This window comes from Echiichthys vipera, assembly GCF_963691815.1.
Source record: "Echiichthys vipera genome assembly, chromosome: 16".
NCBI lineage: Eukaryota > Metazoa > Chordata > Actinopteri > Perciformes > Trachinidae > Echiichthys > Echiichthys vipera.
Genome location: NC_139841.1, coordinates 24,976,500 through 25,001,992, shown reverse-complemented (window position 1 = coordinate 25,001,992; position 25,493 = coordinate 24,976,500). Strand labels below are relative to the sequence as shown.

The 25,493-nt window shown below is 42.1% G+C and overlaps 1 protein-coding gene across 1 annotated transcript in view; it reads right to left on the bottom strand.

Moving 5' to 3' along the window:
* Nucleotides 1-3,111: 3,111 nt before the first annotated feature.
* Nucleotides 3,112-25,493, bottom strand: part of tnfrsfa (tumor necrosis factor receptor superfamily, member a) — a 24,290-nt gene continuing 1,908 nt past the window's right edge. Inside the window, exons 2-10 of the mRNA XM_083929851.1 lie at nt 15,828-15,996; nt 13,899-14,030; nt 8,307-8,418; nt 7,962-8,095; nt 7,773-7,871; nt 7,638-7,684; nt 7,199-7,480; nt 7,056-7,092; nt 3,112-5,502 (exon numbers count right to left, since the gene is read on the bottom strand). Coding sequence (XP_083785977.1) covers nt 5,201-5,502; nt 7,056-7,092; nt 7,199-7,480; nt 7,638-7,684; nt 7,773-7,871; nt 7,962-8,095; nt 8,307-8,418; nt 13,899-14,030; nt 15,828-15,996 — 1,314 coding nt within the window. The 3' untranslated portion in view covers nt 3,112-5,200. The remainder of the gene's footprint in view (nt 5,503-7,055; nt 7,093-7,198; nt 7,481-7,637; nt 7,685-7,772; nt 7,872-7,961; nt 8,096-8,306; nt 8,419-13,898; nt 14,031-15,827; nt 15,997-25,493) is intronic.

Below are 25,493 nucleotides of genomic sequence, written 5' to 3'. Positions count from 1 at the left end.
GTGAAAAATGAGTCACGTGCTTCTGTGCTTGGTCACATTTCTCAGCAGTCTCCTCCACAGCCTACAGATGACAACACGCCGCTCTGCAGAGGTTTAATACACCGCACTGAAGCCGGGTGGAGACACTGTACGGAGAGATCTGCAGGACGAGGGTCAAACGATGCATTCAAGGACACGTCTATCCGAGACCAGAAAGACAATCTTCTTAATGACGATGAATACGATCATTTCTATTATTTTGATGGAGTAATGAGAAGAGTTCAGAATAATTTGTATCCTTATCGCAGGAGACAAAGGCGGCGTAAAAGGAGCCGTGAGAGCACAGAGAATAGTGTTTTCACAGTGAGAAGGAAAGGAGACGCTTCTCTCAGTTATATCCCACGTCTCACTTTAAGGAATTAGGCCAGTCACCTCAAGTGATCAGCACTTATATGCAAAGAAAATTAAATATATAAGAGTTCCCTGGAAGACCTGTATCCTGCAAAACAATTAAAATGCAGACTACAGAAACACAGTTAAGCACTACTAACACTGAAGTCTTTTTTTTAATCTGCTGTCTGCTAAATGAAATGAAATATCCTGACTGAAGAGTTCATTCATTCATCTTCAACCGCTTGTCCCTGTCGGGTCACGGGGGGCTAGAGCCGATCCCAGCTGACATCGGCTGTGACGCGGGGTAAACCCTGGACAGGACACCAGTCTATCACAGGACACATAGAGACGAACAGAGACAGACAACCATTCACACCTACGGGTGATTTAGAATCATCAATGAACCGAACACGTGCACGTCTTTGGACTGTGGGAGGAGGTTCAAACCAGGAACCCTCTCGCTGTGAGGCGACAGTGCTAACCACCACATCACCGGGTCGCCCCACCTGATTGAAGAGTTGAGTCTGCAAAACAGATAAGGGTGAATAATGAGGGGACACACACACGCCTGAGGTTTCTTCATGTGCATTGCTTTCATGCTCTTTCTTCTCGAGTGTACGTTTAGACCTATAATGTTAATATGTGTTCAATAAGTGCAGGGAGGACTTTAGTAACACGCTGGTGCATATTAACATACTTTATGCTTTTGTATGATGATGATACTGTCCATTAAGGTCACTTAGGACACAACTTCCACCTCTGAATATAGTTTATAGATATAGAATGATACACTCATCTCATCTTCAGCCTCTTATCCGGGGTCGGGTCACGGGGGCAGCAGCTTTAGCAGGGGACCCCAAACTTCCCTTTCCCGGGCCACATTAACCAGCTCTAGGTTCACCCGAGGCCTCCTCCCAGCTGGACGAGCCTGGAACACCTCCCTAGGGAGGCGCCCAGGGTTCATCCTTACCAGATGATCCTGAACCACCTCAACTGGCTCCTTTCAACGCAAAGGAGCAGCGGCTCTACTCCGAGTTCCTCACGGATGCTGAACTTCTCCCCCTCTCTCTAAGGGAGACTCCAGCCCCCCTCCTGAGTGATACACTCTTTTCCAAAAAGATGGATACATGTATTTTTTATTTTCATTCATGTATTTTAAAGTGATGCCCATTTAAATCTTTGCAGTAAGAATGTTTGAAGTGGTTTTAGTAGTGGTCTGTTTAGGAGAACATTTAATCCATGACTGCATATGATTTTACTACCTTAAGACTGCTTAATATTATATATTAATGCATTAAAATGAATTGCACTTATTCACATGCATATACACATTTATACATGTCTTAGTCTGTGTCAGCTTGTTATAATTTCCTATTCTCTCGGCTCTTTAATTACTGTTTTTATTCGTACTTAAATGTCCTTTTGTGGTGTTTCTTTGACATTTTGTTTTGATGCTTTTAATGTTTTTATATAATGCACTTTAAATTGCCTTGTCGCTGAAATGGGCTCCATAAATAACCTTAAAAGAAAGACACTTCTTGTTACGTACCACAGTAAAAGCCTCCTTTGTTCCAGTGATATTTCATTTGAGCATTAGCTAAAGGCTATTGCTATAAGCTACACGGACTGCAGCTTTTATTACTTACACAACTCTCAAGCCTAAAAAAAGAATAGGTTTTAAGCCAGGGTAGCCGGATGCTTTTGTAATTTTCTATGACGCTTTAAGGGAAACATGATGTCTTTAATGGATGTCTCGCATGACATTTTCTTTAATCACTTTTCTTTTTTTTATGTTTTTCATGTGCTTTTTTATGCCTTTTTTAAGAAGTAGAGCTGAAGGGAGATGGGGCGACATGCAGCAAAGGGCCACAGGATGTTGCGCTGGGCCAATATATTGATATTATATATCAATTATATTAATATATTCTATCAATATCCTAATATGAGATTCGATATCATCTCAGATTTTGGATATAGCTATATGACATACAGGCAGGTGGTGGTTTAATGGTTTTAAAGGCTGTAATACAGTAAAAATATATTATATGCCTTTACCCACTCGGTCATTATATCCACATAATGATAATTATTATAAATACATCTATATATATTATATATACAATCATGCTTCCTCTGAGGTATTAAAAACGATGTGTGCTGATTGGCAGTGACGCACGGACTGTGATGAAAAGATTAATTAATTTTTATGCTATTTCCCAGCTTGGGCTCAATTAAGTATTTCTATTCTATTCTATAATATTATTTTAACATACATCGACTAATGCAACCTGGACTCATCATCAGTGATGTTAACAGGGGTCACAGAGTGTTTCGGGTCTTTCAAGCATCAAACGCTCTCACCCAGGCGACCCAGCTGCGGTTGCCTGGGTGAGAGTGTGGGATGTAACAATTTAATGTAACAATACAAAAGGAAATCACCCTTCTGACCCAAGGTAATTGTGCTGACTGCAACATTATTAACATTAAGTCTTAGACCATTTAGTGAATGGTTAACACCCAGAGTCCATATTGTGTAATGACAGATACTGTACGTATATGTAACAATGAGAAAAGGTGTACGGCAAAGCAGTGGTTACAACAGATCACCAGTAAATTCAAACAATTCAAGACGCTCATCTGTACAAAACATTTATTTCAAATTGACATAAAAACAGCTTTGATGTATTTGCATAATTTATATCTGAAATCCATGACAAGCAAACAATAACTAAGGGGGAAATGGCTTAACGGCAACGCTGGAGCAGAGTGTTCTCACACAAGTGAAAAGGAACAGCTTTTGAACAGCTTAGGACTTGAAATATGTAAAAGTTATAACACAGAAATGATTAAAAGACACGCTCGAGTGAATAAAACAAGCACTGAAGCACTTTCCACTGCTACTCCAGGAAAGGCAGAGAGGAACTTTAGAAGAAAAGAGCGGAGAAATGGGAAAAGGAGACTAAAGTGAGAGAGAGAGAGAGAGAGAGAGAGAGAGAGCGGCGTATACGTAGGATCCCTAGAAATTGATGCTGGCTGCATTTTCATTGTCTGTCAATAGATGGCAGTGCCAGCACTGTAGCATCACTCTTCAGCAATAATATATAACTCTGTAACTCTTTCCTTTATACATCAGAGGCTGCAGAAAAATGGGCAAAATCTAGTTTTTAAATGTGACAACGTCAACAGCCGACCAGTCCGGTTGGTGTTTCTGTTGTTTTTCATAACTTCATACCTCACTATAGTCATTTTGGTTTGTTAATAGAGCGTCATATATACACATTTACACTTCGTGAGGCTGTGATGCTCTCTGGACATTTGTATATACATGTGACAGAACGAGGCAAAATAAGTTTGAGCTTCTTTTTTTTCTAAATCCAGAAAGTTTCCTTCATCTTGTCTGAGTCTAACCAAAACAGAACAATCTGTACCTGCATCTCATGTCACGGCCGACATGTGCAGAAGGACTGTTTCTTCAGTCGGTTCACTAGAAAACGGTTCGACTCGGCGTCACCTCGACTCCGATGTGAAATGACACCAAAGCTCCCACACTGCTGAACGTGGCCTCTCGTGATGAAATGGCACACGAAGCATCGACACATGGACAGTGTGGACCAGAGTGCTACACTGAGCACGGTGCAGCAGGCAGGGGGAGAGAGTTTCACTAAACACTACAAGTTTCAACCACACCTTGAAGGTTTCGATGTCAGTCATTTTCGCCCTGAAGCTAAACGTTATCACACCGCCGATACAGCGTGTGCGATTGTTTTCCAGGGTCGTTTGTGTTGTGTATAAATAATGAGAGTTAATTATTATTCATTACAATAAATATGTCAATAAATAAAATGACCTATGACGTTCTCCGAGCGGAAACGCTGTGGAAACATTTGACTATTAACGGCTGCTCCGACGGAATCAGCTTGTGAAATTCCTTCTACAAAGTCGTGTGTGTGTAGTAACACTGAACACATAAAAGAGCGGACGGCAAAGACTCTAAACATTTCTCAAAGGTGACTTGATTAAACTAAAATTGGACATTTTTGAATCACTACGCTCTAAGAACGTAATGAGACTATAATAGCTAAATAAATGGCACTGAAGAGGTAAAACTTCTGATTCGTAAGGCAGCAAATCGACCGTCACGACAAGAGTTTCCGACCATTATTCAGAAAACAAAATGTCCACGAACGGTTATATATGTTTTTCAGAGAAGCCCTAAATCTATAAAACAACAAATATAGCATGATTGTAGTTTTGAATCCTACATGTGCCAGAGGTCAGTGCATCAAAGAGGCACAGTATCAGTGACATAGCTAATGCCACTCCTACAAACCAGTGTATAATCTCGTCTCCAGGTAGTGTATCGTGATCTGGCTGGAGGACCAGATGTGTGACACACGCCCAGGGACTTCTAAGCTTTCAGTATTTGGATGCATGTTGCTTCGTGAGAGCCTAAAACATGCAGCCCTCTCTGCTTGTGGAACCGGACACCCCTCGTGTTAATCTGCTCCTTTATGAACACGTTTCCACGGTTGTCTTCGGTGGTGATGTTGTTAAATTTGACCACAACGCTTCATTTTCACTATTACACCTCCGCATTTGGCAAGTAGTCAACATTTTTCAGAGCTCTGATAAATACAGCTCGACCTTCCCCTTTTTGTGTTTTTCTTTTTTTTTTAAACTACTGGCTTTTGAATGCATGGCTGGTGAGCCACAGAGAGGTAAGCCTGTTTGTGAGACGCCACGTCCACCGACATTGTCTGTGCTTTTTAGTTTTTCTCGTATTAAGTACTTTGATTTACTTCATTTGCAGTTCCTGTTACTTCGGCTTTCAGGGTGCGTCCGCGTGCTTGTAGTAGCCTCTCTGCAGGGCCGCGGAGGCGATGCTCTCGGCCGAGCGTCGCTGGTCCATGCTTAGGAGAGCATCTAACAGGTCGTTGATGTCGGCTTTCAGGCCCTGCCGCTGCATCCAGTTCTTCAGCAGTTCATACACTTTGTCACCGGGGGGTCCGTTCTCCGCGATCCGAATGTGGTTGTCGCTGACTCCGATCATTCTGAAGAACTTGTTGTGGATCCGCACGTCCAGGTACTCGTCGAACATATCAAAGCTCTTCCTCAGGGATTTTTCTGACCCTTAAAACAGATCAAATTTAGATTGTGAGACACATAGGCACAACATTTAACTACTTACACATAAATTCTGGATTTATAGCTGATCTTTTTGCTCTCTTACAAAGTACCTCATGCATTGTTAACACTAATCACCAAAATTAAATGCTTTAAAAAAACTCACAAGGCAGGGACACGGTATATACTGTACGTTGAGCCTCATACATGAACTGTTTGTACACACAGACCTGATCTTAAATTGTGCGTACGGACAATTGAAATCCAACAGCGAATCATGTCATTTGTTTAAAATCTAAGCAGATTTTGTAGCCGACTCAAGGCAGAACAAATGTAATGGCGTATATTTAATAAAAGGTTTATTGTGTTGTTCATTCAGCCTGTGAATGTTCTCATTCGTCCAGGTCGTCGTTATCCTCAAAGCAATTTCAGTCAAAAGCAACTGGACTGGTTATTTGTCGAGGAAGACTGTTCACTGGGTCCCAGCCTGGTTAGATGTGTACATGAACTGATGAAGCCTCTTGGATGAGAGGTGAAATGTCTTCCTAGACAAATAACCAAGTCCAGTTCCTTTTGACTGTTGTTCATTCGTTTCTTTTAGAGCATCATTCATTTGTGAAAGAGAGGCTTAAACATGCTGAAGAGTCTTCTAAATGAAACTTCATTAGACGTTTCTGCCTGTTATAGTGAAGGTTTTCGTTGCCACCGTACTCTACGGGGGAATTGTTGGGTCTATGTAAATCGTAAATAAGTCATAGAGTGTGGTCTTTACCTACTCTGTAAAGTGTCCTGAGATAACTTTTGTTATGATTTGGCACTGTAAATAAAATTGAATTGAAAATTGAATTAAAGTTGTTATGTGAAGTTCTTTGTCTTTTTAGTGTCTTTTGGTATTTCTTGTTCTTGTGTTTCTGTTCCTTTTTCTTTCTCTTTTAGTTTAAAGTGACCTCTCAAATACCTTGTTGGTTTGTGATTTGCACACGACACTGAAGTCTGCTGCCCTTATATGGGAGTATTGGGGTGTCCCTATGCTAATTTAAAATTGCCTGGCATGCACATCCATTTTAAGATCAAATGTGATTCATCAGTATACTCATGACAGTGCGAGCAGACTGGCTGTCAGAACACGTGTCATGAATCCCATGTAGGATTTGCTCGTTTTCCTCTTATTGCTTTGTGCAAATATAAGAGAAGTAATACATCAAACATTCATGTATTGTTCCCAATGTTTTCAGTACATTTTCCTTCAGGGGACACATGCATAACATTTTTATTAGAGGATCAAACAGCTCTGTTAAGCCATGTCCTTTTTAATTTAGTGTGAGGAAAAAACAACAGGGAGAAAAGACGGCGTGTTCCAGCCCCCGGAAGGCTCCGATACGGCCTGACTGTCATGAGATTGTTAATGTATCAAGCAGATAATGTGAGGTCTTGAGGAGATCCTGTTCCTTTGATTTCCTGTGTCATTTTCTGTGTATTACCGCCTTTTAGTGCAAATCAAGTGGCAGAAAAATATTTAGTTGAAGGAAAATCTCTCCCTCCCTCTGCAGGACTCTTACCTAGTAGAGGCAGCAATCGATGTTGTAGAGGATCATCCTACAACATAAAAAAACAACTATAAGGTTTGACAGCACAGGTGAATACATCAGAATGAAAAACAAAATGATATTGAACGTTAGAGATCTTCTACAGTTTCCCTCACCATGTCCGCAGGTGGCAGTCTGGCGACATTGGGGCTCTGGTGCGGGGTGTTACCAGAGGAAGCTGCTGTAGGAAGGGCTGATAGGCTCGTTTGAGAGGAACTTGTGGTGTTGGGCAAACTGTCTCCCAGTCCTCGGTCCTCATCTTCGAGGGGAGGGGAGGCCTTGGTCATTTCCGGCTGGGTCTCCTGCAGTAGGGGCCGTGACTCCGGGCGGGACTCTTCCCCCTCCAGACCCGCGTTCTGATTATTCTGTCTCTCCTCTGCTGTGGCTCCACTCTCGTCCTGACCAGAAACAAAGCGACACGTCGTACCACAGGTTCTCTCTGTCAACTGTGGCTGATAACACACAATAATAAATAACAATACAAAGGCTTTAAAAAGCGGCGCACAACATAGGAGAAGAAATCAAACACAAACAAACAAACAAACAGTAACTTACAATAGGAATCTTCACAATTTCACTGGAATCACAATGGCTCTTTGAACCTGTTTGAAAGCAGACACACAGCATTAGGGATATATCCTTCAGAAGCAAAACAACACTGCAAAGGTCCGGTACGAGATGTAAACTCACATGGTATTTCACATGAATGCTGCTTGATAACGAACCACCACAGAGCCGCTCCAATAGCGAGGATGACGAAGATGACCAGGAAAATGCATAAAGGAGCAACTGGAAAAATGAAGATGTACATGTAAGTTGAAAGTAACCCACAGTGTTAAGCAGAAGGTTAACAGCGGTAACAGGTAAGAGTGAAGTTACCGATGCCTGCCGGAGAAGAAGGGGTCGGTGAAGGGAGAGCTGGGGACGTTTCTGTCGGGGAGGGATCCCGCTTTCGGCACTCTGTGTTAGAAAATGGGGTACACTTCCTCACCTCCTCCTCCCCTGACTTACACCTGGAATTTTGTGGAAAAAAAATGTTTTGCAGTCAGTAAAAAACGCACACAAAAAAAGCATAATATTTGGCTGTTTAAGATGGAAATCCAACCATGCAGTGCATTCAAAAGAGTTTCAAATCGCCCAGGTATATATTCATCTTGGATATTATTGATACAGTTGAAGTTTACAACTGAAAGCTACTTCAGGGAAGAAGTAAATGACACATACTTGGCACAGCGTTTGCAGACTTCACAGGCCTGATCTGGGACACAGAAGGTGCCTGGTCTGCATTGGCACCTGGTGTCTGTAGTTGTGGTGCAGGACGCAGTTTGAATCTCATCTGAGCGTCGTACAGAAAGATGAAGAAAAATTGGCAGGCATGAGTTTTTTTGTATAATATCATGACAATACAATAATAAGGGACATCAATCAAATAACATATTTAACTGCCAGTTACCACACCAGATACACAGACAGATATAAAACATGATATGACAATTTAACACATATCTTGGCTCATACAGTGACGTCTTAGCCAACGATAACAGACAGACAAGAAACTTGCGTTACCACATTGCGAGAATGTGGTTGGCTTCGTAGCTAACTTGTAGAGCCTGACCTGGGGAGCCAGTAGCCCCTTAAGGATATGATCAAAATGAATAACACACAGCAGTTAACCTCCACAGGACGACCTTTCACAGAAATGTGATGTCCATGTTTGCCAATTAAGGAGAAAATACCGTGTTAGGTTGGTTTGGTTGCAAAATATGAGCACACTCTTAACATACTGTAATCCTCTTCTACACTACTTTTCCTACAATGTTGTTCACACAATTCAGCTCATATTGTAGCAAATTGTGAATTTAATTTTATATTTTCTTAACAGGGGTGGGGTGGTGTTAAGCACTGTCGCCTCACAGCAAGAGGGTTCCTGGTTCGAATCCTGGGGGTCCTTCTGTGTGGAGTTTGCATGTTCTCCCCGTGTCTGCGTGGGTTTTCTCTGGGTTCTCCGGTTTCCTCCCACAGTCCAAAGACGTGTGTTAGGTTAATTGATGACTCTATTGCCCGTAGGTGTGAGTGTGAATGGTCCTCGTCTCTATGTGCCCTGTGATAGACTGGTGTCCTGTCCAGGGTGTACCCCGCCTACGCCCTATGTCAGCCCTCCCCCGCGACATTGTTAGGGACAAGCGGTTGAAGATGGATGGATTTTCTTAAGTTTAAAGAACTTTGCAAAGTAATTTTTCAGATTTCCAGTGCAAATTTATGACCAGATTCACCGACGGTATATGACGGCATGTTTAGTCAACTTTTCCACTGGTGACAATTACAACTTTGCTCAGGATACAAAGTCCACAATTAGTCATCTGTCCGCACACATTACGTCATCTTCATCAGGAAAACTGTGGATTTTATTGGGGGACAGTCTGTCTTCACACATGTAAGGTGAGTATTAAATGGAGTTAACTGAAGGACTTTAAGTATTCAAGTTTCTCTTCTCTCACTCTATCGTACTCGTAATTCTCTGCCTCATTCATTTTCAGTCACTATCAATGAAACGATCATAATGACCTTAATATACTGTAGCTGGGTAGAACAGGCCTGCAGGACTATATATGAAATGACTTATACACATACACAGAGCAGGGATTTGTCCCCAAGTCGAGTTGTGTTTTGAGTGTGTTTATCCTAGTTTGATTTCCACATATGTGCATGTACACAGAGGTAAAGATAAATAAATCTGAATATCTTTTAAAGTCAATATTTTTAGTGTGTGCTCTTGACACTAGAGCTGCAACTATTAGTTGATCGACAGAAATATAATCACCAACTAATTTGATCATCTACTAACTGTTCATTGAGTCATATTTAATGCAAAAAAGGCAGAAAATACTGTGTTCAGCCTCTCAAATATAGAGATTTCCTGCTTTTCTCAGTTTGATATCACAGTAAACCGAATATCTCTAGGTTTAAGACTGACAAAATACTTTTAAAGACATCACCTTTGACTTTGAGAAACTGGGAAGGACAGTTTTCTGACATTTTATAGACTAAACGATTAATCTAGAAAAACATCGTCACATTAATAAATGATGAAAATAATTGTTGGTTGCAGCCTTATTGGGCACCAATTATAAATGATTGGGAACTCTGTGCCTCTTGTCAGTATTCTTGGTTTTTTGAGCTGTCTCGTTCTGCTCTCACTGTGTGCACACACACACACACACACACACACACACACACACACACACACACTCACACAGAGACAGCTGCTTACCAGAGCACTCCTTGACTGCTACTTCTGCCAAGTTATTGGGACAATGGGTTTGATTGTTATAGTTTCAATCATATGTATAACCATCACATGTTTAAAATCAGATTCATTTTTAGGCTTTTTGCCTTTATTTTGCCGGTGCAGTTTGAAGAGTGACAGGAACCAGGGAGAAAGAGGGAGGATGACGCGCAGTAAAGGGCGGCAGCTTAGATTTGAACCGCAGCCTTTAACAAGGACTGAGTCTATATGAGGTGCACACTCTCTCAGGTCAGCCCCAATAACAATCAAGATCTAATGACAATTTCCTTTGAGGGCTGTTTTGTGCGTTTCTAAAGACGGGGCGGGGGCACTCTGGGGCACTCTGGGACAATCTCATTTATCGCACGGCTGTTAAACGCTCAGCCGTGCGGCACACTATCCTCTCTAGTGAGTGTAGAGGACAAATACTTGAAAATAACAAATGGTTAACTATGAAAATAAGTCATAACAAGATCATTTTATAAATGTTTTCTTAAGTTTGACACAATGAACCTTTATATTTAACGAAAGGTTCCTGGGAATAAATCAGAAAGGCCTGAGTAACATAGAAATTCAACAAAGCTGATTTGGTTGGATTTTGAACATGCCGATGATATTGTTCCCTGACTTAATCCGCTCCGTTCTGTCACATTTGTTTTCCATTCAATCTATTTGATCAAGCTAGGAATCAAGTTCTGTTGTTGTGTGTTACGACCCTGTTTCCAAAACAGCTGGAACAAGTGAAACACATAAAAAGAAACAGAACGTGATAATTTGAGAAACACTGGAACCTCTTATTTCATTGAAAGTAGCACAAAGACAAGTCGAATGTTGAGAACTGAGACATTTTTTCATCTCATCTCATCTTCAGCCTCTTATCCGGGGTCAGGTCGCGGGGGCAGCTGCTCTAGCAGAGGACCCCAAACTTCCCTTTCCCGGGCCACATTAACCAGCTCTAACTGGGGGATCCCGAGGCGTTCCCAGGCCAGTGTGGAGATATAATCTCTCCACCTGGTCCTGGGTCTTCCCCGAGGCCTCCTCCCAGCTGGACGTGCCTGGAACATCTCCCTAACAAGGCGCCTTGGGGGCATCCTTACTAGATGCCTGAACCACCTCAACTGGCTCCTTTCAATGCAAAGGAGCAGCGGCTCTACTCCGAGTTCCTCACGGATGGCTGAACTTAAGGAGTTCAAGTGCCTCTGGATCATGTTCACAAGTGAGGGGACGATGGAGCGTGAGTTTGGCCCGAGAATCGGAGCAGCGGGAGCTGTGTTGCAGTCGCTCTACCGCACCGTTGTGACGAAAAGAGAGCTGAAGAAGGCAAAGCTCTGGATCTACCGGTCAATCTTCATTCCTACCCTCACCTGTGGTCATGAAAGCTGGGTCAGGACCCAAAGAACGAGGTCGTGGGTACAAGCGGCCCAAATAGGTTTTCTCAGGAGGGTGGCTGGAGTCTCCCTTAGAGAGAGGCTGACATTTTATCTGATGCCAGCAACACTTTTCAAAGTTAGGACAGTGGCGACATAAGACTGTAAAAGCTGTGAAATGCTCAAAGAAAACACCTGGTGGATAATCTCACAGTTAATCCAGTGAACGAAATTCTAAACGAGGATGTCATTTTCAAAAAACAATGACATTTCTCAGTTTCAATATTTGAAATGTTGTCTTTGTGCTATTGTCAAATAAATATGGGCTTTCAATGTGTTGCAAATCATCCCATTCTGTTTCTATTTACACTGTACACAGCATCCCGACTGTTTTGGAAATGGGGTTGCAGTTTAATGACCAGCGGAGCCGTTTCACATTCACACGCTGCTGAGAACACTCTCTGCTTCCTACGCGCTGCGCTAAAGAAGAACATTGAAAGTGGACACAGATTCTGTCTGGAGCCTGTTGTTGTGTTGCACGAAGCAACTGGTATTGAAGCTCAGCGTAGATGACAAATCATCTTTTTTCAGTTTTGTCACATGATTATGATCATTGATAATTGGAATAAAGCACATGCAGAGGAGAGCAACAAAGCTTTAGATTAGGATCTGTTGCTCAGATTGTAATTCGGGTCAATACTCAGCCACCACCAGTCAAGCAGCTGGTGTTTTGAGGAACACACTATAATTTTTTGATTGTGTTATTCTAAATTGGCAGGTGCTTTATATAAGTCTGCGTATTTGGAGTGGGGAGGGTGAAAAAATCAGACTGAAGTGCCTGTTCGGCTGAATCTGAATGGCTTTTTTTCCTATGCACTTCTTTTATAACCTAAGGATTCTCTGAAGTTAATCTGAATCAATATGTTCTGAATGAAACCCCAAATTGCTTTCACAGTGAACGTATTCTCCACGGCGTTCATAATAAGGCTTTGTTTGTTTCAGAAGGACAACAACGTAGCTTCAACTTCGAGAAGGCAAATGTCCACGTAGCCCAATGAATGATGCATTGAGTCTGTAGCCGTGTCGATATTATTTCCATTCCAAGTGCAGGTAAGTCCACAGCAAGGGAAACTTTTAAACATTGAATTTACATTTCCTTTAGCGCGGCCCTATTTTTTTTATTACGTGCTTGTGAACAAGTTAAAACAAGAGCCAGAGACACAAAGCTCCATCTTAAAACGGCGATGAATGAACACAACACGTCCTATGTAACAGTAGTCTCTTTTCTGCGGCTCCAGCCTTTCACTTGGACACAAAGACGCCCAGTGTGGGAGACAATGAGACACAGCCACACCCAGTTCAGCCAGGTAGGACAGACACACAAGCAAATCTCCTGAGACGGGTTACATGCTCACATTCAGCCCGCGAAACAAAACAACAAAGACACGCCCCCGCGACTCTGTGTAACATCATAAGATCCCATTTTCACGAGTGGCTCTGAAAGGCGGGGGTCCAGACAAAAGGGTATTAACTTTCCCAAACAATATATCTTTGACACACCGGATTACAGAATACTCTACTTTGGAATTAAAAGGACAAGTGTTGTTTATTTTTTCTTATTTTACAACTCGGAACTTGTTCGCCTATATAATAAAGCTGTTTCCTGGTTCAACGTGACTTGACGTACTTCCTGTAGTTGTCCATAAACACACTGCAGTGGTCCCTTTACAATAGACAGGCAATTTAGAGTCAGCTGTATTTGTCTTCCACATAAATGGGTAAACAATTATAAATGGGGCGACTCAGTGATAGAGTGGGTCGTCCTCCATTCGAGAGATTGGCGGTTCGATCCCCACCTCCCCCGGTCCACATGTCGAAGTGTCCTTGGGCAAGACACTGAACCCCGAATTGCTCCTCTTGCTGCACATGGGTGTGTAAATGTGGTGTGAAGATTAGATTAGATGGTCTGTAGATGTCCACTGCCATCAGTGTGAATGGGTGATTGTGACAGACACTGTGAAGCGCCTTGAGTAGTCAGAAGACTAGAAAGACGCTATATAAGTACAAGTCCATTTAGCATTTTACAATTAGTTGATTGTCGATAAGTCAGTTCAAAATGATGATATTATAAGATACACGTCAAGATGCAGACAGTCTGGTTACCTGAGCGACAGTGTGTACAGGGCAAGCAGCGGTTCATCCCGTTGGAGTGCTCCGTGTAGGTCTGTCCATGCTCACAGGGAAGACAGGTCCCTTCGTCCTGGTCTCTTTCACATCCCTTGTGCACAAAGGTTCCTGGAAATGAAACAATAAAACAGCAACTCATGTGATTAATATGCAGGAATTCCAGGCAACTAAAGTCTTGTGAATCCTGACTTCTGTATTGTGGTGTAACACTGGGAAAGGACATGCCACAGGAGTCTCACTGTGTTGCGTGCTTCTGAACTGTAAAACAGTGGGATATCAGCTAAGTGGAGAAGGGCAGAATGAGTTGATGTGTGCAGAGAGACGGGACTTTTTAAAATACGTCTTTACTCGGGCATGATTAACAGTTTAACACGAGATGACAAGTTTTCTGGAAGTTAACGCCTGTACTTCATGGGCACTCGAAAAAAGGACAGGAACTAATTCACCGAACTCCAGTCATTTGACCTCTACTGCTCGGTTTTCATGCTTAGAATTGTTATACTCAGTTCATGCATGCAGTGACTAAAACCTCTTGATGCTCATGTGTTTCCAGGGTTTAGCTGATGAACAAATGAGAAAAAGACACAGTAGAGCATGGGAACAGAAATCTTTGGTTGAACTCACTGATGAGTGAAGAAGAAGAAGAAGCAAAAGAATTACTTTATTAATCCCGCAAGGGGAAATGCAATTTTTTCACTCTGTTATTTTACATGTTACACACACACATGCACAAACAGGACCTATATACATGCAATTAATGGAGAGCTGTCAGAGCGTGGGGGCTGCCAATGGATTGGCGTAAATAGAGCATTGGCATTGGGGTTAGTTCAGGGGAAATATAGCTTGTTTTAGCGTATGAGTAAAACTGATATTCATTGTGCATTAAGGCAAAAAAACAAAACAAAAGCTTGGTTATGTAAAAGCTCATACTGACAAAAACAGCAAACAGTAAAAAGTAATTCCATTAAGTGGTCACAGAGGCTTTTAAGTATGTGGTAACAACCATCTGACAAAGAAAGAAACAGAATCACAATAGTGGGAAAATCAAACAACCCAAGAGAATATGTTTAAGGCCACTACCAGGCAATCATTCTCTTTTTTATCAGTCAATATCTATGAATGATCTCTCACTGTCTCTTTGTCTCTGTCTTTGTGCACACAGTAGATTTTTTAAAGGCCTAATTTCCATTTTTACTGTCGATGAAGATTTCAGATAAGCGTTGATTTGCACGAGCTCTCGCGGAACCCCTTTAAAGTCATGATGAAAGCAACATTTAGGTTTTAATTACATTTAAATGCTCTTACACACACACAGTATAATGAGCGTGGCACATGTTTCAGAGTTACCGCATTAGTAGATAAAGTGAACGAGAACGAAAAACCAGAGTTGATCAAATAAACGGATTTCTTAGAATTCAAAATCAGCAGCAAATTAAATTATTCAATCAGCGTGCAAGTGCATGTAGTAGCCTACACTGGATCCAGGCTAAATTCTATATTCATATATATTATATATTCTGGGACTTAGAAATAACTGCAGCACATACTGCACTTTTGTATTTGTGCTTCACTCTGATCTGCTGAGTAGGAGCGGTCTGCCTCCTGCTCCTGGCCATCATACATTCTTTCCAGACCATGCAGAGAATATTTGCAAAACTCATTAGGGACGCAGGTCAGGCTATGGGTTTGACATTTGAATCTTTTTTTCCACACAAAATGCCAGTCTTTGTGCCATCTTGCACCCAGGTTGTGTTGTCAGTGTTTGAGGACACAGGAAGCAAAGCAATTTGTTGATCAGATGAAGTTTAAGGTTGAAACGTTGCAGTACTTGCATTCCTCATGTGTTTGGTTGTAACTGGAGCTGTAATGGCCATTGTATTTTCTACTAAGTGTGATTCTCCTTACCAGCCAGGCAATTGATGCAGCAGAGCCCCTGGTGGAGGTACTGCTCATTCTCAACGCATGTTCTGTGTCGTCGAAGGGTGAGGTTTTTGTAGTCATCGTTGGACCACTGCGATGCTGGAAGTTCTGCTGCGTGACAAACCAGCCCGAGGAGGACCGCTGCCACAAACACCTGGATGATCAAGGTCAGGGAGAGAAAATAGGAAGGGGGGGGAAAAAGGACAAAAGCTTTGCATTAGTTTTGTGTTTCCACATTACAGACTCACCCACTCAAACTCATTAGATGAAGGACAGTAAAGAGGAGAGTCTATCTTCATAGGGAACCTTGTGTGAGCAATCTACAACTTAATTTGAACCATCTGATCTGAGCATCTGCCGTGGGAAAGCAATTACAGGAGCCATCCAGCTGGTCAGAACTAGAGGCAAAACAACCCTGTGTGTGCAGGACACAGAGCTATACACTAACTACATGCAGCGCAACAGGCAACCAAACTTAATTACTCCATGATCTGGTTTTCTTGTGGGAGAGGTTTAAAAAGCAGAGAGTCTGTTTCCTCTACTGTGGGCGTGTAACATAAAGAGTTTGATAAGGTATCTCAGCTAACACCAGCACAGTGGACGTATCAAATGTGATCCCAGAAATCCATTCATCTGCTGGATAATAACAGGCTTGTATAGGTGGGGTACTGAGAAGAATACAGCCGAACACTTTAGTGTGGCCCCCAGGCGCTGGTGTTTATTCACACGCTTTTCACCATGTCAATGTGAGAAGACCCTATTCATTGGCAGACAACACACTTTAGTGCCTCTACTTCAAATGACCCACATTCTTAAACCCTGGCTCTTTGAATGCCACGACATGTGACACCGCCATGAAGCGCCTCAAACGCAATGCGACACCTCCTGGGTAAATGAGAGGCCTAGATTTGGAGGTTTTGTCTCTCCTGGGCAACCGACCCCACCTCCACCTCCACCTCTACTAGACCAGGAGAGAAAGGAACAAGTTAGGGTGGAGATGGCCAGGTTGAGAGGAAGAAAGAGGAGGAGGAGGTGGGTCGATTCAAAGCGAGAAACCGTAGCCAGGGAGTTGGGGATGGGATGTTCTGCAGGGAATAGGTTGTGTAAAAAGACAGTGTGGGAGAATGGGAGGAATAAAGACTGAGAACAGATAAACAGAGGTAGCGAAAGAGGGACAGGCTGGAGCTGAGACTGACTCCTGACGCTAGACTTGGCTCTCTGGAGGGCCGCCATGCCTTGTTGTTCAAAAGAACTTTCCCCTCTCCCTCTCTCTCTCTCACTGACTTTTCCCTTCTTCCTCTCCCTCTGCTCACGTCAGACTTTCCAGAGAAGCTGAGAGGCAGACGTGGAGGGGCAGACGGCCGGCAGAGCAGTCACAATCACACCATTTAGATCTATCCAAACATTCTGGGGAGGGGGGGACAGAAGAGAGAGGGAAAAGGGAGGGAGATAAAATGAGAGGGGGAACTAACAGCTTGCATGACACAGGGTGAGTCTTTAGACTTGAATACACTATGTGTATGAATTCAGGGTGGGGGATGTAGAGAGACACGGACTTAGGGAGAGAGCAAGTAGAAGCCGTGTGAAAAGGCAAAATCATGCGCGTATAAGCACATGCGCACGACAACGCGGTGGAAAGAAAAGATGGGAAAAAAGACAACTGAGGAAAGAATGAGCTGCACTAATGGTAATCCAATACTCCTACAAAGCACAGGCAGAATGTGAAGTTGCACTGAATTTCCAATAGTTTATTTATCCAGCAGTGAGGAGCTAATGAAAGCCTAAGGCCGATCAGAAGTTCAAACTCAGGTGTCTCTTTGACGGTGAAGGTGCATGGACAGCATAGAGATGACATCATTTCCAGTCTTTGTTCATTCCAGAGCCCGTGATTCAAAACACTCCCAGGTGCAGCTGCTTCCAATAGCAAACCTGTTATGCTCAGCAGTCGAAGGAGGGCTACACAGAATATACAGTTGCATTTTATAAAGAGGAGTCGGGCTGCAACTATCCAATACACTTTATTAATTGGTGAATTGTTTGATCTGTAAAACCTTTCCCAGCCAGAGCCCAAGGAAACATGTTCAAATGTCCAAAATATATTCAGTTTACACTTATATAATACAAAGAAAAGCAGTAAATCTTCACTTGAGAGAATCTGCAATGATGTAATGTTTTGCTTTTTTAAGAATGATTTAAGCAACGATCAAAACAATTAATTTTCTGTTGAGCTACTAATTAGTTAATTGACCAATTCTTTCAGAGACAAAAAGCTAACAGCAGTTTTTTATAGCAATGCCTCACCACTTCTCTGTGTGCTAACATGAGAATCAGGTCTGAGGAAATCCCGCCGAATGGTATTTCTCCAACACTGCCTGCTTGCAGACTTGGAAATCGACCAACGTCATCAACATGTGTCCACACTAATGTTCTATGGCTGCTAAACTACATGGGCATAAATGCACTGTATACATAAACACCATGGGCAGCCACAATGTGGCTTAGTTTTACCTCCATAACCGAGGGAGAAGGAAGACTGGAGTGACCATAACCTCAATGTCGAAAGCCCTCCAAACCCACAATCCCTGGAAAGTGTCCAACCCCCGGCTGAAGTGGTTCAGTCCACTTCACAGTCCTCTCTATCTTCTGTACAATGAATGGGCTTGGCTGCAGATTACTTGGTAAAACAGTGTCTTATTGTCATTCTTTCAGTCTGTATGTGTAATAGCTTAGTACCGTGCAATTTAAACTAATAAAAAGTTACAATAAAATAATGAGGGACCCTCTGTTTATCCGACAACAGTAGCTCCCTCCGCTTCCTCTAAACACCCTGGGTTCTACTAAATTGCCTTGGCACCAACGCAACACATGCCATGTACACTGAGAACGCATTTGTGACTAAATGACAGGACATCCTTTCAGCTGACCTAGGTTATCAATGGGCCATTTAGACGGGCTGTGATCACTCCTATCTCTGAGGGGATTACAGTGCGCTCCATTATTAAAGAAATTGGGCAGAAACTCAAAATGCAATGAACTCTTGCACACACGCAAAACAACACATGCACACTAACACACAAATAAACCAGGGGGAGCCTTTATTTCATACTGGACAGATGATTTCAATCATAGCCAACTGATAAGGACCAACGTGATGTACTTCATTACACTCCTGTGTGCAGAGTCGGACCTGACTTTCCATATCATGCGTCTCTTATTAGCCAATTCTTTTCTTTAATCAATTACGGGGCATTTATAATAGTTACCATAGAGTACACTCATACTCTCGGACATCATGGCAGAGATGAAAAGAGCTCTTTAGAAGTTTAGATTTAAAATACAAAATGAATCAGTTAAGTGCTGAGGAAGTTAGATTAGAAATATTTTCAAAAAAACTAATTTTAGATCAAATTTTAATGCATTTACGTATGGATCTTCTTTTTTTTTTAGCGTAACCTTAACTGCACTGTATTTGTAGACCCGACAACAACTTAATCGGTTCATTGGATTATAGATTGTCCGCAGCTGGACGGTCAACAACAAAGTAAACTGACACTGATTATAAACCGTTACAACTTTCTTACCATATTGCAACTGATGCTATTTAAGGACTCAAGCGCATGATAGGCTGCAAGGCAGGGCTTTAACTTAAGGGTGTCCCGCTGTCCTGGGGATAAAATCAAATGATAAGGAACAATTTAAAGAAATGTGTTGCAGGAAGGAAGGTTATACATACTATACAACTGTGATTAAAGCATAACATTAATCTCTGAGGAAAGTGTCGATGTGGAATTGCACAAGAGCAGGTCAAACGCGTGTGTTCAGGCACTCAAACGTACACAACGAGAGAGTGAACCTCATATGTCAGGCAGTTACAGTGGCGTCCCGAAGCAGTGGCGGGATTTTCCACTTTCCACCGGCAAAACGTGCAGAAGAGATAAACACAAAGACGGAGACAAACTTCCACAATGCTATCTGTCTCTCTCTCTCTCCCCTTCTCTCATTGGAGCATGCCCAGCAGAGGACCTACTCACATGTGCAACACGCGCGCACATGAACACCCACAGTGCTTACAGAACAAAATGCTACAATAAACAAAATAAATGTTGACTTATAAATAGAATGAAAGTGATGTGAATAAAGGAATGGATGAACCAAAGTTTTTATTAACAATATAACCATTTCCATGGTGTTTTATAGACGCCCCACATCACTTTTGATTATGGAAGTTGTAGAAAAACGTAAGTTAAGTTGTCTTATCCAGCATTTTCTTCAGGTTTAAACTGTATTTCGGGAAGGTTTGGGACGGTGGTGAAAAGGTCTGAGTCCTGGCTGGAGGATGAGCGAACATGTTTTTGCCCCAGCTATGAATTCTTGTCATCAATGACGCGTTAAATATAAAGTGTTTACCTCACTTTAAATGTCAACGACATGTGTCTTCCCCTGACCTTACCACAGCTCAATCTCTATCAAACAACATGGCCTCCCTCAACCACAGGAAGGAGAAACAACCCCCCCCCCCCATCTCATAACATGAGCCGATACTGTCTGCATTACAGCTGCAGCTGTTGCAAACCACAACTGATGTCAGAGTTTAAGCACTGTACCAATCAAATCCTCAGAACAATGTTGCCCTGTTACACAATTAATCCAATTTCTATCAAAGCGAAGTCGCAAACCAGAGAGAACGTTTTAGGAGCTGGAACCAGAGAACGTGTAACATTTTTCTCAATTTTGACAAATCATTAGTGCAAATTACCAAAAATTAACCATTGAGCATTACCGACCCTTACTGCTTAATTGTCTTGTCGGATTGAATAAATGATTCCTAATCTATACTGTCGCGGTGTTGTTCACGTGGCTCTTTTATCCAAAAGGGATGAAAGTGATACATTTACAGTACATTTAGTCTTAAATTAAACTTTATATTTCATGTATGTAATATGTATTTTCCTCTACAGTGCTCAATAAGTGCTTGTAATGTACTATTCAAATCCCTCAAGGCTGACCTTGACAGGACAGTAAAAGCTCTCTGCTCCATAGATAAAGCCTGGTATACCCACAGGAGACGGGGGGTGGGGGGGGCATGCACGACTTTCCTTGAGTGATGAATTACACTGACATCCTGTCTTAAATGGTGAAGACATGTACAACCCAGCCCGTGTCAAGAAAAAGGAGTCTGACACCTGCTACGGTACTGTGAGTAAATCCGAGGTTCAGCCAAGCTTGGGTACATTCATCACAATAAAGCTGAATGATATAAAATGAAGACAATGACTCCCATGTCAATTTGAAGAAGTTAGACCGTAAAGAGCACACAGTGTGAAAAAAACGCATTGTTGAGCCACAAAAACGGCACACACACACACACAAGGACACATACAGTGTATGTGTGGGAGCGTGTGAAAAGCGACAGCCCCCTCCTCTCAGGGAGCACAGGAAGCTCGAGACAATACAGAGGCTTCATGCAGGGTTCAGCTCCAAACTGTTCCCCCCACAGCAGCCTGCCTCAGAGCAGGCCCAGCACCCGATTGGACCCACAACATATCCGCTAGGCTGGATATTTATAACTCAGGGAAGCTGCAGCTCCACGACACAAATTCTTGAGTTTCCTCAGGAGGTATGTTTCACTGATTAGACGAGTGTGACAGTGTGTCATAAGCCGGTTGGGTCACATTCACCTTTGATTCAGAGAAAAAAAACAACCCGCTACGAAGAAGGTTTTAATGATTTCCCCGCGTTCGATCCGCGACCCCAAGTTGGTGAAATGACGCTTACGCTGATGTTGACCACATGCAAATGGGCTTATTGTTTTGATGAGTGAAAGAGAGAGGGTTGCTTAAAGTTTACAGAGTTCAAAAGTTGTAAGCAGGTGCAGCGTGACACATATTTTCCCATTCGCTTGTGTTGTGAGGTTGAGTCGGTCTCTGGTGTGGTTTTTAAAGGGGCTGGCTGCTGATCTCACACGAGTAAACAACAGCATTATGAGTCATCAAGTTATTCAGGGATACTGAATTTGGACGTCAATCCACAAATTGAATTTAGAGATTTCTGTGCAGTAGGGCTATTTACTTATTAGCCCTTTCAAATTCTGATTAGGCCCTTTACAGAGAAGCTTACGAGTGGCGACGCACAAGACAACCTCAGGAGGGTACGAATGAAAAGAGCAAAACGGATGACTAATACATTAAAGTATGTGCAGGAATCCATCACCTCGCTCTAGAGACAATCACATTAGCTCTATTAAAGCTGGTCTTTGTGTTAAAAGAAGAAGAAAAAAAGAAGAGTCTGTGAAGTGCCGTCAGTTTATAGCCTTCTCTATAAACACATCACAGCAAAAATGTAGAACATGTGGCTGCTGGTGGCAGGTCAACAAGGACTTAAGTGACCATCAATAGCTGGAATTTATGTTGGATTTATGTCTTTGTAAACAGAAGTCCATTCTCCGAACAAAGGTTGACTTTGGTCTAAGGCTCTAAACGTCTGTTATAATGTGCTCATTCTTCCAGGAACGCAGGAAGTCAGAGGATACAGGACTGATGCGGACCGTAAGCCCCTCTGGTTTCATATTAAGATCATGCCACTAAACGTCTTCTGTACCTTAAGTACCTTATAAATAAATTATTAAACACGGCAAATCAACACATTATTAATTAATCAAGTGTTTTGGAAGATCGATTATTAATTCAGCTCCTTATTTAAGAAAATATGCCACAACTTCTCAGGCTGCTACTTCCCAAATGTTCATATCTGCTGTCCTTTTTTAGTCTTTGTTTAGAATAAATTGAAGATATTTGGGGTTTTTGACTGTTGGTTGCAATCTAAATATGTCAACTTGGGCTTAGGAAACTTTTTTTTATTACTAAAAATTCAATTGACCAGTAGAGGAGTGATCTCCAGCAGTGATTCGCAATTTCTGAGAATCCTATGTTTGATTTGAGGCTCTGTTTTATACCGTAATTGACAGCGGACTACTCATTCCTCTTAATCGACCAGTATAAAGCAAAATCTCCCGCCAATTGGCCATGCAAAAAAAGGGCCATACCTCATCTGTTGCAGACCACATCCTGGCCTGTTGTGGCTCAAAAACTGACGTACCATAGACGAGTTTGGTGTCATTTTGAACCGCAGCATAATCGTGCAGATTAAATCCATACCTGATATGTCATGATCAACTAAAGTGACTCTGAAGGGACGATTGATTGAGATTCAACTCTATTTTTATTTGAGATCTGCACTCGACTAGTGCACTTTTTGAGTTGATACAGTACCGAAAAATGTATTTCTGCAAGTAATTATTATTTTCATTATCAATGAATCAGCGGATTTCTTTCTTAGACTGAATTGAACGTTAGGTCTACAACTTTTCTAAAAATCGAATTGCTGATCTTCACAATTTTCACGTAAGCACTAAAAATGTTTATCATTTTTGCTTGAAAAAGTTTTTAAACCATAAATCGATTATTAAAATAGTTGATTTTCTTTGTGTGAGTTGACTTATCCATGACTGGAATGCCCACATTTTCTATTGTGACACATTTTAATGATGATTTCCTTCTGCTTCATAGTTTTCTCTTGATTAAACCGAATAATCTTGAATAAATCAACTTAAAATAACTTCCATCATTGATCAATCTGCCGTTTTAGCCTACTGTCCAAAAATAGTTACAAAAATGTTAATCACAATTTATCACAAACCACAGTGTCATGTGAAAATAGCTCTTTTCTGCGACCAACAAGATAATTAGTTTATAATGACGTAAAACTGAAAACAGCAGCAAACCCTCACATGGGCGTAGCTGGGACCGGGATGAATATGTTTGGGCTTTTAATTTGAAAAGTGGCTGAAATGATTGATCAATTATCAAAATAATTGACTTATTGTTTCAGCTCTTCTTAAATGCTCACATTAGCTTCAGGAGCACTTGGGGAGAAAAGTGCTACAGCAGGTTTTTAATAGTCATCTCCTCCTACTTTATGGTTTTCTCTTATATAGTACGAATAGATAGCTCTTACAAACACACTGCACTCACAAAATACACCTCTATACAACTAAACAGATGACAAAATAGCTACTTTCTGACTTAGAAAAGTATCTCCCCCAGTGTGCAGAGCACTCACATTTTATTCAGGTGCAATACAAATAGAAACATGTGAAAAAGATGCTAAGAATAGCTTTGCATCCCTTTGGCAAACATTCCTAGCATTATTTCCTTAAAGAACATAGTAAACATCTAACTCATGTGACCCATCAGATGACTTCTGTACAGAACACAAAATGAATAAAATACAGATGAATATTGCACCACAATGCCGTTCTGACATTGTATGGGATCAGGAATATGTTGCTATTTGGGTCCAAACACACATCAGAATGAAGCTAGGTGAAGTCAGTGTGATTATAAGAGATGTTTGACACACTCCCAACACTCCTGCCCACTTATCTCAAAGCTCGGCCATTCGTGTGTGAGCACTGACTCGCCTCTTTTGGTATGCATTACACATGTGGGCCGCACCTGAGCAGGTGGCACTCCCTAAGTGAGTCAGCAGGTCTTTGATAACCGGAGAATAACTCACATTAATGATGCAGACGACAGCAGCGGTATGTTCCTTCAGAATAATTGATTGGCCAACAATAAAACATCATTAAGTCTGTTTTCGGGCATAAATACCTGGTTGGAAAGTGTGACAGGCAAACATAAAAAAGGCGTGCAACCACCTGGTATGACAGTGAGTTGGTTGCATCGCATTGCATCATTCAGTGCTCATGTAGCCTCTCCAGGCCACAGGCTCTGTTGAAACAGTTCACATGGTCACCATGCGAAGCAGCAATAAGCAGAAGTTAAAGTATTACTAGAGTGGCCGATTTGTTGACCACTGCTAAGTCCCCAGTGACAGAGTTTGGCCTCCACTTGTCCCAGATGTCAGTCTTGCCCTTGTCTGTGTTGTCCACAGAGACATGGAGGGATATTTCCTGTGTGAACCAACACCCAGACGCACACAGTAAACAATCAACGATAGCAATCTTGTGTACATTTGCATGGGCATGACAATTCTCACAAGTAAATTGATGCCACTAATATCAGCATATCTGTGTACTCCAGACAGGAAGTTTACTGGACGGCCAGGCACGTACACTCCGGCAATTTGAAGGGGTGTGTGAGGGGGGTGGGGTGGTGGTGGGGGATTAGAGAGGGAGGAATGGGGGTGGAGGGCGGAGGTGGGGGGTGAAGTTTCCCCATAGTCCCTTAGCAACAAGGCCTGCTGGCGAGGCCTCCAGAATGTACTGTGGTTTACAGAAGAGATAAACATTGACTTTGCCACCCGGAGAAGTAAATCTGATTTCAGTAATGGAACACTGCATGACTTAAAACACAGATCAGACAACGCTGAAAACAAACATTAAAGCTCCAGGCGCATCAGTAGACGTTGCATTTACTTCAACATTTACAGCGAGCGGAGCTACAGTAGGCATCTGTTCTGAAATGACACAACATCACTGCAGCTTAATGACTAACACTGCCGTCCTTATCAACCACAAAAAAAGGCAAGACTATATTTGCTCTGTCATTAGGTGCTTTGATTCATTTCCCGCTTCCTATCTCACACTGTAATGTAAACCAGTGAACTTTACCAGTATTTTAAGGGAACCCT